General features: G+C 33.5%; 1 protein-coding gene across 3 annotated transcripts in view; it reads right to left on the reverse strand.

Annotated features, from left to right (window-relative positions):
* The window catches only part of LOC127843601 (b(0,+)-type amino acid transporter 1-like), a 63,554-nt gene extending 50,270 nt beyond the window's left edge, over window positions 1–13,284 (reverse strand). The window contains exon 1 of one of the 3 annotated variants that reach the window (XM_052373286.1): window positions 13,062–13,284. In XM_052373286.1, coding sequence (XP_052229246.1) covers window positions 13,062–13,086 — 25 coding nt within the window. In that variant the 5' untranslated portion in view covers window positions 13,087–13,284. Of the gene's footprint in view, window positions 1–6,838; window positions 6,879–11,013; window positions 11,054–13,061 lie in introns of those variants that run through there. The other 2 variants (XM_052373287.1, XM_052373288.1) reach the window with 2 other exon arrangements.
* Between the last annotated feature and the right edge of the window lie 344 nt (window positions 13,285–13,628).

Here is a 13,628-nt window from a genome sequence, read left to right on the forward strand (position 1 = left end):
TTTACCCGTCTACAGGCAATATAAGCGCGTCACACTATGCTAGTAAAATAAAGGAATTATAGGTATTTATTTTTACCAACCGCATGCAACATAGACGCTTTACAGGACGCTATCTTTCACGGTCTGCAAGCAACACGAACGAATACATGACACTATTTGTCATCTGCTAACAAAATAAACGCATAACAGAATATAACTTTTGCAGAATATAACATAGACGCTTTACAGGACGCTATCTTTCACGGTCTGCAAGCAACATGAACGAATACATGACACTATTTGTCCTCTGCTAACAAAATAAACGCATAACAGAATATAACTTTTGCAATCTTCGTGAAAATAAACGAACTACAGGACCACGCCGGGTATGCGGATACTTTGATTACAGATTGCACTTCAATATCAGATAACAACAAAAGCCACGCGCGAGAGTTGAGTTCTTCAGCTTTTTTTGCATTTATGTTCTGTTTATTTGGTTTTAAGACACGTAACATTGTTTGGTCGATTAATGGAATAGAACTTCGTATTGCGAAGCAAGAAAGTCGTGAAAAAAACAGTGGATTATACAAATGTGATAACATTTCATCGATAATCGTCATGAATTCGATGATCAGTACGTATTTCAAAAAAATAAAAATGCTTAGAAATAAATCAAGAACGTACCAACTAATCGAAATAAAATATAAATATGTCCATTAATGTTACAACATGTTAAATTTTAGTTGAATTACGTTTTTGAGGAAAATCAAATGTTTTAAGAGTCGGATGCCAAATTTTCATGGACACTTCTTTTACCGATCATCTCAAAGACAATGGCACTTCGATTCCAGATAACTCGACACTTTTTACCAGATATAACACACTCTATTTAGTGAATCAGAAATGCAGAATTCGCTGTGAAATACTGCTATAGTAAGCAGGCAATAAATAAAAATGTATGCACTGACGTAAATTAAAAACGAATTACCGAAACATGTTCTTATCTCTTTGGAATATGATAATAAAAGGGAATGGGAAGTGTAAAGGGAAGTGCTTCCTATAAGTAGAGCGCAATATAAAGGGAGTTTTCCAATCTCTTTTAAATTTTGTGGCTACGCATTAGTATCGTCTTCATGATGCGATTCTAATGAGCACCAATGACAAAGGATTTTATGAGGTGTATTGGCCGCTTTAAGACCGCTTACTCCCCTTATCTAGAGTCCTGCTATAAGTTCAATTGAACACAGTCGTGTTGATCCAAATGATCCGTTGTATTTTCAATTCTCTTAATCTCAATTTACCACTTCAAAACAAGTTTATTATTTAGACAATTATTTTCGGTCGTCACTTGAAATAAATTACTTCAGAAATAAGCAGTTGAATCTTATTTAAAATTTGCACTTACAATATTAATTATATAAATTAATCGACATAAGATTTTTGAAAACGAACAACGCCATTGGTTATATTTTACATGTGTATGTAATTACGTTATGCATAGATTCAAAATGTGTCGGGCTTGACAATGCAAATTGATTCGTACTTCAAAATGTTTGGTCAGAATAGCCATAATATACATAAATGCATTGCAGGTAGAAGATAAAACTCGGTTATCAGAGTGCCCAATATTTTGACAGGCTCTATTATCCGAAGTGCCCTATATCGGGAATCAAAGTATCCGCAACTTCATGAATACCACCTATTAAAACATGCTCTATCTTCGTTTATATTTCATTGAATACTATCGAAATTTCAGTATTTGAAGCACAGTGATTACTCTACATGCTGGAATATCAAACAATTTCTTGCAATATTTCTAAGTAGTTTTATTTTGTTGAAAGGTTTACTGTTCATCCAGTTTATGCTGTTTTCCGACCGAATTTTCTAATTTTGGGGGGAAAATCTACCATTCTTCCGTGATGTTTTTCTTTGCAATAGAAAAGGATACACCATTTATAAACTCGACCATGCGCCTTGTCTAAAAAGCTAATCTTTATGATATAACTTTAAAAAAAACTGATAAACTTACCTCTCGCGCGTGGCTTTTGTTGTTATCTGATATCGAAGTGCCATCTCTTATCAAAGTATCCGCATACCCAGCGTGAGGACGTTATTTTAACATCCTTGAGCGAAATTAAGGCATCATATGACGCTATCGTTACCATCGTCAAGCAAAACCAACCCATCAAAGGACGGCTATTTTTAGCGTCTTCTTAAAAAATAAAACGCATTACAGGACGCTAAACTTACCACCTGCTTAAAAAATAAACGCATTTACAGGACGCAATTTTTTTTATCTGAAAACATAATAAAAGTATTTTAGGGCGCTATTTTCTATAAGTAAACAAAATGAAGGCATTACAGAACGCTAGTTCAACCATTTGCTAAAAATACATGCATAACATGACGCTATAATTACCATCTGCAAACAAAATAAACACATTATAACATGCTAGTTTTACAATCGGCAAAAACAAGTAACGCACTACAGGACTGTTAATACCACCTACAAGCACACGAAAGGAATTACTGGGCGCTTTTGTATCGCTTAACAAAGTACGAACAGTACAGGGCCATCTTTGTAACTGCTAGGTATGTCATTCACCAACTCCGCAAAACATGAACTCATTCTTCATAACCAGGTTTTACATTTTGCAAATGTGCTCTAAAATGTATTCTCACAAATGGTTGGAATGCAGAGCGATAGCGACATGGGGTATTGCAGACACATGCCTGTGTCGTTAACCATGTGCACCTAGACTCCAAGTTGGCAGACAAATATTGACTGGCTATTTACCGTTGTTTAACATTTTCTTATCATATATATATAGGGTGAGAAAATATATCTGTGGGACGCTCATATTCCATTACATCTCAAAACATTTACATGTACACATGTGATATTTAATAGACATACATTGAATACATTTTAAGCGAGATGTATATGTATATCCGTTAAACATTACTACGAGTTATCAAAACTAGGTTTGCAAAAAAGCAAAGTATTAATCAGGACGTTTAACATAGAATTTCTACAGTTAGTATCAGCTACTTGACAATAAATGTATAATATTTAATGTGCCAAACATAGTACTGATTGAAATAACGCAGCGTTAGTAAACTTTGGACTGCATTGTACGTATATATAGATCAAAATCTCCTATAGCTCATCGGCTCTCAACGTAAACGAGCGTGATCAAATGCGTCGTAGTGTTGTTCAACTTCTATGTATAGAATGCGTCGTTAACAGTACATTTTTAATGTCATTTTTATTGCCGTTCTTGAAGATATTAAAATAAAATTAACCGGTGTCCACGTAAGCACTCATACTTGAGAATATTATAAATCTCGTTTGCTCTAGATCAAAGAAGAAGTAGCCATATAACCTTTTTGAAATACAAAATGGAATCCCTATGTACATTAATCACACATTCTTCAATAGCCGACGGTGGCATAATAAAAAATATAGCATTTAAACACGTTTAATGATGACACAATGTTATATCTGGTAAATTTAAAAAACGGGCTTTAATTGTATTCTTACGATATATATTATATTATATTATTGAAATAGTATATAGTATGGATACACTGTAGTATGGCAAATAAGACTGTCTTGAAATGTTCGTAATGCGGGGAGCACGTGTAAACAATCATTAATGCCAAATCATTTAGAAGTACTTTTCGTAAATCAACCAATATACGCTAATTCGAATGTGTTACTGTGGCAGCATGATAAACAACAATTTGTATATAAACATAGACCGTATGTCAAATCATTTTAAGACAGTTGTATTTCAAATCAAAGCGTTGAAGGCACTGAAGTTGTTCGCTATTGCTAAATCTTAGACGCAACTCAGTTTTCATAATTAGGTTATAGCTCTTTATATCGAAAGTTTGAACTGAACACAACCCATTCAAATTTATAAAGAGTGTATCTTAATGCACAGGTCGAGATGTGTGTGCACTGTTTATCCTTATATTTATGTTAAAGAGATAACTTAGACAAAATAACAACAATATGTCTCTTTTTTCGCAATTGGTTCCTGCACTGTCAACCATCTTTAGAATTTTGGTTGCATCGCTAAAGAATAACAAGCCTAGAATCTTGTACATGTTGTGTTATGTGTATCTAATACTTTATCTGTTTTCTTTAAATTATTGAGCAACACTTTTGCCGATATGACATACTTTTAATGCATCATGTCTTGTTGTCAGCCAGAATTGAATCATTCCCAAGGTGGTCTAAACGATAGACTTTTATTCCAGGGGTCAGTGGTTCGAGCCCAGTTGAGGGTATTTTTTTTCTTTTATTTTATTCTTGTGTTGTTTTTTAATGTAGCTTTAAAGATCAAATGTTTACATTAATCAATATTAAGCATTTAATGACAAACTGTGAACAGGTCCCTTTTAGATGTTTACTAAAAATGCCACAATGTAAAATTTAGAACTTTTATTAGAACACTTATTAAATGGACGCTTGCTATTACGTAATTTGGCATATCATTAAATGAGTGATAATTCCAAACCTTTAAAAAGTGTTTTTAAACACCATTAAATGAGGCTTATATAAAATATCTGAATGACATGTATGACAAACGATTCACTATGAGTTAAAGCAAAACATAAATAAAAGATTTTTATATTTGTTTCTGATTCGATTAAAGCGTCATTTAATGACAACGCGTTAAGATGTAACTAAAGGAAATTTACTAAAGCCAGACTTTTTATAGGCCTTAAAAATGAGAACTGGACTTGGATTTTTTTATAGAAATAATTTGAAATGCTTAATAAACAAGAGAAACACAATGTCCCCTACTGCGCCGCTTTGATTTATTTTATTTTTGATATCATTTGGCAGGTACAGATAATTATCTCCCTTTAAATCTTATTACATCCCTTTGATTTGTTTTGTGACTTTTGACCTTGACGTATGACCTTGACCTTTCACGACTCAAAAAAGTGCAGCTCCATGAGATACAAATGCATGCCAAATATCAAGTTGCTATCTGAAGCCACATAGAAGTCATGAGCATTTTTCGAAACCTAAACGCAAAGTGTGACGGACAGACGTACAGACGGACAAACGGACAAACGGACAGACGGACGGACGGACAGTCTGATCACTATATGCCCTCCTTCGGGGGCATACACATTGTCATTTGGGGCATATCCAAAGTCTATCTCTTAAATTATTTTGGTGACAAAACAATTAAATTGCATTAACTTAAATCGTTGAAATGCGACAAATGGAGGCATATTGTAAATTGTTAAAATATGACCAATCGGATGCTATTTCATGAATGCTTATTCTCAATTGTTGAAATATGACGACAGTTAATAAATGAATTAAGGCTTTTTAAAATTATTAATTTAGGAACAAATGCAAATAATTGAATGAAGGCCTATTCTATGTTTGATATACATTGTAGAGTAATGGTAAATTACATACAGTTGATAAAAGGATTAATACAATCAGGAAAATCTAATTTGTTCCTATTAAATGGCATCAACCTAACTTCAAATCCTGAATGAGATAAGGGCGCTTCTAAGACACCTCAGCAAAATGAAAATCAAAGCAAACACCACTGCTCTTGGATGTATGTAACGTACTAAGTAATTAACATATCGTCACGTCACCTATTTTCGCCGTTCTCCTATTTTCGCCGATAACATTTGGTGCAATATAACCTATATATCGTCACGCGAGATTGCACAGTTGACCTAGTCCGAGAATAAACAACATTGTCACGGATGAATACACCGTGATTTCTTTTTAAAATGGACATCCGAAAGGTGAGAAATAAACAGATGAAAACTAACCTGCAACAAAATGCAAATTTACTTAATGCATGCCCTTTTTCGTTCCTGTTACTTCCTATGTTATTATTTAAATAGTGTGACTTTGTTTTGTCGGCATATGAAAAGCCCGTGAAAAATGCGTAATATATCTCCTTATCACACCTCATGATTTACAAAGTCTATTTTCAGGCTCCTCCTTCGGAAAGAGGCAGCTACAGGGCCAGTTATTCACACGATGATCTGACAAATAGGTTCAATACGTATATTGAACAAGGGCTTCCTGTTGAGAGGGTTGCTAAAAAGTTCGGTATTCCGATAAACACTTTAAATTTAATATCAACCAGGAAACATTGCTCTGTGAGCATATTAAAACTATGGCTGAACTTGGCATGGGTTATTTTCGGCAAGAAACAATTAACTTAGCCTCTGGTTATGCCATTCATCTGGAAATAAGACAACAAGGGGAAAGGTTGAGTTTGAAATGGTTGTATGGGTTTTTAAGTAGATGGCCAGAGTAAAAGGTAAACAAACCTCAGTCACTAGAAATAGCAAGGACCAGAAGTGCCACTAAGACGACAATTGAAAACTATTTTAAAGAATTGAACAATATATTATTTAAATATTTAAATAAATATCATTTGACAGAAAAGCCATCCAGAATCTACAATATTGATGAAAAAGGTCTCAGTACAAACCACCTAAAATTGTTAGATCTACAGGCAAGGCCTACAAAGCACAGGCGGTGACAGCTGGTAAGTCCCAGACGGTGACCCTTATTGGTGGAGGTTACGCTCCAGGGCAACAAATTCCTCCATATTTTATATTTTCAGGTGCCCGAATGCATGCAACCCTACTAGAAGGATCAACACCAGGAACGTATGGGACAGTGTCTGATTCTATATATAAATACCGGAATATAATGCATAACATTTTTGGTATTAAATTAAGTACTGGATAGATTTTTATCTCCGATAATTGAAAAGAGGTTAAACTATCTGTTGCATAACCCATATTTGTCTATTATGAATAAGATTATTCAATACAAGATGCTGCATACCTGTGCCATCATGATTGACATCCATTACTTTCTAATGTCAAACAATCCGAAGCACAATGCCACCCTAAATTAGTGATATCGTTCTTATGGTAAATATTTTAGTCCAAAATCATTAATGAGTCCTGCGCGTTATCTCTAACGCCTTATGAAGGCGCACTTAATCTGTATCTATACCAAAATGGGACAACACGGGTAAACTTTTAAATTTATCATTGCTGTTGAGATGCATGAGCGTTTGTGTGTGCATGCAAAGCTAGTTGGCCTTATTACAATAAATCCACCAAACGATGATCTAAAAAAATGCTGTTTTGTGGTTTTATAAAAAAAAAACTAACTGCGGAATGAGCTACACTTTGGTATAAAAACGCTAATCTGTCAGCACATTCAAAGTCGACACATACTAAATCCTTAACTATATCAGATACTGTATTAACAGTTATTTCAATTTGATCAGTATTGTTTGTTACTAGTTATCAGATGGGGAATTTTAAGTTGTGGAGATCTGGATGACGTCTACTACGTTTGCAATTAACGGTTGTATGCGTACGACTGTGCAAAAGATTGTCGCATTTAATAAAGCCTTAAGATGTCCTGCTTTCAAACTAGTACTCAGAGCTAAATAACGATGACTGTTTATCGCATTGCGTTGGGAGCCCCATTTAATTTCGAAGTTTTTGTTAAACAGTGAAAATAACATCTTTGAATTTCAATTGTACTAACTTTTATCGAGTCGTTTTACATGTGCACGTGTTAAATGTTTAACTGACAGTTATACCAAACGAAGCCAGTGTTTTGTGACACTGTTAAATGTTGGAGATTTTTAGTTGGTCGCGTTAGCGGCCGACTAAATTTACATAGCATATGTTGCAAATCAGTATGTGCTTAGAAGCCTTAGTTAGGGTAAGAATTGCAACTAACTTTGCTAGGAACGATTACTCTGCCTGTCAGCACTGCAGACGACAAATGCTTCTGCTCTACTTCTGCAGTGAGTGTATATACCAGCTTGTAAGACGACATTGGCCAGTCAAGTGTTTATCATTGAAATCTGTACATATTGGCTGCTTTCAGGAAAAAACGGGGCTTAATGCATATCAAATAAGATAAGCCTGTGCACACTGATTAGCCTGTGCAATGCGCACAAGCTAATCAAGGATGACAACAGCGAACAACTTCAGTGCCTTCAGCGCTTTGATTCTTAAAAAGGGCCTATTCACCGATTTTGGCATGTATTGAAGTTTATCATTAAATGCTTTTTATTGATAAATGTAAGCATTGGAAGTATAAAACTCCAGTAAAAAAAACAAGAATACAATTACTGAAATAAAAAAGAACGCCGCAATTGGGCTCGAACCACTGACCCCAGGAGTTAAAGTCCAAAGCTTAGACCACTCTGCCATCCGTGCTCATACAACCAGTGATGCATTTTATACTTTATATAAGCAATCATTGTAGTGTCACAAGATAATTATAACGACAACAACAGAACTCTCCAAATTATTCAATCGTTTCGCGTTGCAATTGTTTATAATTTTCAGAATTTTAAATCCTCAAAAGATGCCTATAATGGATATTTTAAAGCATGGTTAATGATTAGTATCACTGTTTTCTCACATATATCATATATTCAACGAAAATTTTCGAATCTGAAACTTTTTTTTTAATTTTGTCAAATTACCAAAACGTGAACAGGTCCGTGTAAAATGCATTTTACACGAAAAAACAAAACAAAAAAAAACCTAAACGTAGCGAACTAGATGGCATTAGCGCGTCGATACGGTACGGTCAGGTAATCAGCAATTTCAAATAAAACTTCAAAGATTTCAATCGTACATTTGTCACATATTTTTAATCCGCACCAATCAGTATAAAGTTCAAACACCGCTCGTTTAGGTCTCGTTTAGAAACTGGTTCTGTCTACTTAATTAAACCTGATACTGGGGCGATGCAAGGCGGAGGTTTTGCTATAAATTGTGTATCGGCTGTCAAGTGTTGATTTAATTAATATAAAAGTGTGGTCAACATTTGGTCATCCACCCGTTTATGGCAATGCATCAATATTGTGTTGTCGTATACAAATAAAAAATGTGAAGGTGTTACAACAGTGTTAGGCTGATATACCAAATCTTAAATGGACTGGATGAAGATCACGAGATTTAGATCGATTTTCCCCAAAATTAATCCCTGCCTTCCATTTAAATATTCCAGTTTACTTGCATACGTCATACTGAGTATTCATAGTGGAAAAAATCGGACATCCTGATATCAGAATATTGTTTTAAAAGTGTTCATTTATGTCACAAATCTCATGAATTTATATATGGAATTTAACAAATAAATATAACAGAGGATATTGTAAAAAAAAGAAACATTCAACTTTCCATTAAAATGAAATGGGAGGCTAATGATAAACTGCATTACATACTATTTAAACCATTACAAATGCACAACAAATTTGTATTGCAACTGAGTGTCAATGTACCCTTATTACATTGCCGTCTATGGTCCAAAGTTCTTTATTTAAAGAAATTCATATAAAACAATATGAAATATTTATTATCAACAGTTAAATCCCGAATTTACTTCACAGCAATATGCGCAACATTATTTAGAGTTGCCAGTACAATTACGGGAGCATTAGGTAAACACCTTCCATTCATGTAATTTTGACCGTTTATATTTATTTGCAAACATAGCAATACTTAAATTTAACCATCATCACATAAATAACCGATAACAATGTGCAAATAATGCCAAAACAAAGCTGATAAAACGTTTCATAACCAGCAGAACAATATAATCACCAGCAGTGGTCACTTTAATAATTATACACTTTCAGATTAGCACCTACGGCAAATTGAAAATTCCCTGTTGACAAGGTTACATGAAACATTGTTCATCCTTCAAAACAAGAAGTTTGTATTGAACAAATATATATGATGTTGTTTTGCTAAGGTTAACGTATATGCCAGGGTCAAGCTCTGATATAAACGAACCTATGACTAAATTTAGATTACAATTTTGTTACTTCTATACAATTAAGGTGTTTCACCTCTCTCTTTTAATAGCATTGTACTCATCTTGAACTACAGTATTTGTACAACTGTAAACCTACTGAATATTTAGCTGTTTCTTCTGGAAATTGGAAGAGTGGATTTAGATTTCAAATACATCGTTGCTTCGGTACAAAAAAGTACTGCTACTTTGATTTTAAAATGAATATATAGTTTTTATTTACAACATGATGAAAGCCATATAACATTCTTAATTTATTTGCAAACAATTATATATTTAAACCTTTCATCTATTCTTTAAGATAAAAAGTATCCATGTGCATACTCTATTAGTTATTCAATATAAATAGATACTCAAGTTGTATTCTCATGTGCATCATGTGTTTTATGAAATTTTAAACTCAGTTTAGAACAAAAAAAAAATATTTACATGTATTGTTGGAGGTCCTCTACACATTAGTTAAAATTAGTTAACAATTTATTTGCTTGACATTATGCTAGTTATTACACCTAAAAGCTTATTTAATATATTCACGGTGAAACAAGTCAGCCTGTAAATTATCAACAATAGATAAACCCATATTTGCTTTTCTTGTAATTAAGGAGTTGTCACCGTGCATACAAATAACTTAATGTTCAAAGGGCAAAAGTGCAAAAAAGCGGCAAAATTTAAAATTTCAATTAAAAGTCTCCAGGCTTAGCACGAAGTTTAATAAATTATAAACATACAAGAAATGTTTTAATATGTTAAAGTCTTAAATGATTGCTTGCAGTACTTTTCGCATCAACATAATGTGAATTATTAAATTGAGTGAACAATCTGTCATAGTAAGTAGAGTAAATATTTCAATGAGGATCATTATTTTTGTATCGATATGAGACATATGGTATTTCATTGGACGCAGGTTTATAAATATAAGTATATAAGATAAGATTGAGATAAGCAATATGGCAGATCATTGAATGGCGGAATCATTACATCATTAAGATTGGACAGTAAATATGGAATCAAAGGATAAAAAGGCTTATTCCAAATTATGAAAATTTGATGTACTTCAAGTTATAAATATCAACTTTACTTTAATGTAAAGTAATTGCTTTTACTCTAACCCATATTTGTCTTTTATGAATAAGATACATTTTTCAATTGCATATGGTACATACCCGTGCTATAATGATCTTTATTCATTAGGTTTCCAACGTTTTTACCGTTTTAACCTCTCTAATATTTAAATGTATACCAATATTCCATTAATAAATCCGAAGCACACCTCCGCACTGTTTTACTTCGCTTAAATAAAAAAATATTTTGTTATGGTGCGTCTTTAATTCCAAAATGTGTCCGGCGCGTTATCTCTAGAGACTAAAAAAGAAACACTTAATATGTATACGAGAATTGTTAATGTGTCCGGCGCGTTATCTCTAGAGACTAAGAAAGAAACACTTAATATGTATACCAAAATGTGTCCAGCGCGTTATCTCTAGAGACTATGAAAGAAACACTTAATATGTATACCAAAATGTATCCGGCGCGTTATCTCTAGATACTAAGAAAGAAACACTTAATATGTATACCAAAATGGGACGACATGCCTTATTTATAAGTTTTATCAAGGCTGTTGAGCTGCGACTGGTGTTTACATGCTTAGCTAGTTTAACTTATTGTGCAATGATTCACTGAAAATTGGATCGGAGTGTTGTTTAGTTGTTTAATCTAATGCTCTCATACCGCAATGGGCTAGGCTTTGAAAAAAACACTAATACATCGGCAAAAGTTAAGCTGACACATTTTAGAAGTTTTCAAAATCAGATACCGTGAGATTCGTTATTGTTTTAATCCAAATATCATTGGTAGATAAGAATCAGTGATGTCTGTACCTACATCTTAAATGGGGTTTTCAAAGTTGTTATGAGCCGGAGAATCTAAAACGTAAAAATTAACGGTAATATGTATATAACTTTCTCTGTGGCATTAGTAAAAAGCCTTGAGGTATTTTGCTTTGATACTGTAAATCAAAGCATAATAACAATGAGTGTTTGCTTAAAATGCAGTGGAGGCACCATTCCTTTTTCGATGTCTTTTTGAAACTACGATTAAAATATTAAAGCTCAAATGCCCAGAGTTTTATATGAAGCGTCTAACGTATGTACTTTACAGAGAAATGAATACATTTATACATAACCAAACTAGGGACGTCAGCCTATTTATTCGACTAGTGCTTAGTAGAAAGACAAGCTTTTTTTTTATTAATTAAACAGGTAAAATAAGTAACATTTCGTCACATTCTTGATTTCTTAATAGTCTCGCTTAGTCTGAAGGTTAATATGCATAGATATTCTGATCATCGCTGCTTCAAACTGATTTACTGTGATTTCCATTTGTAATGACTAACTGGGTACAAAAGTCGATTAGCATGTGTCCTGATCAAGCCCGTGACAAGTAATACATCTCTCTACCGTAGACGTTGTTGAATATACCGTATATATATATGTAGTCGTACTGATCATGATTGGGTTCAAATCGATGCGTGAAATTAAATTTACATCATTTTCGGTTCATACCCTAATATACAGAATAACCGTAATTATAAACAATTTGCGCTTTTTATCAAAGCATCAACGAAGATGTTTTGCAAGTGTGCGAAGCCTTTTCGTATAACAACACAAATCTGTTTGTATAAAAATAATCATAGATTGCTATGCACATGTAAAAGGGACTCACCGCATACTCGGGCGCCTTTTACTCCTTGAATTAAACTTGCTTCTTCGTGAATACGCGTTACCCAGCAATTTTACGTTAAGAGTGTGCATTATTACACAATTTATAAAAATTGGAATGCGTTTTGCAACCATAAAGCTTTAAAATTTGTTTTAAACATCATTTCAATAAATTCATTTTAATAATGAATCGCTGAGATGTGACTGATTGCTAATCACTGCAAGAAGTCTTTTTTCAAAAGTCACCCTAAATGGGAACTTGACTTGAGTTGTTGCTTTTTTTGGTAAAATTCGTGCGATAGTTTTATGAAAAGTGTTGTTCATTAAAAATGTTTCACTTAAATAACAATAAGGACAAATCCATTCGATTAGTTCTTCAAAATTCGACCGATGGAGGCATATTCTTATTAGCTAAAATATATTTAATGGCAAATCGAAGAATGGATACTAATTCTTAATTGGCGATATAGTATTTAATGGAAGATGCTACATACCCTTGCCATCATGATTTACATCCATTATGTTTCCAACCTATTCACCGATTTACTATTTAAATATTTAACAATATTCCATGTCGATAAATCTTAAGCACACAGCCGTACTGCTTTAATTCGCTTTAAGTCATGTCATCGTTATTGTGATTCGTCTTTTATTTCAAAATCGTAGATGTGTCCAGCGCGTTATCTTTAAGACGCCCATAGAAAAATGGGTCGACATGAATTAACGGTAAGTTTATCAATGCTGTTAAGATGCACGAACGAAGTTGACTGTGTTTGCGAGCTTAGCTAGTTGAGCTAATTTTACAATTATATCCTAAAATGAGGATAAGGGGTTGATCACCGTGTTGTGGTTAACGGAAGTATGCGCAGGTTTGCAATAGAGAGTCGCTTTACAATAAACCATGAGATAATTTGCTTAAAATCTCGTAACAAAAACATAATAGCGGTGTTCGTTTAAGTCGCAGTGAAAGCACATTTTTGTTCGCTGCAATTTTACTGTAAACAATCATTAACAAATATTTACTAGGTACATGTATCGGATGAGTCGTTTGACGAGTGCAA

The sequence above is a fragment of the Dreissena polymorpha genome, chromosome 9, assembly GCF_020536995.1.
Source record: "Dreissena polymorpha isolate Duluth1 chromosome 9, UMN_Dpol_1.0, whole genome shotgun sequence".
Lineage (NCBI taxonomy): Eukaryota > Metazoa > Mollusca > Bivalvia > Myida > Dreissenidae > Dreissena > Dreissena polymorpha.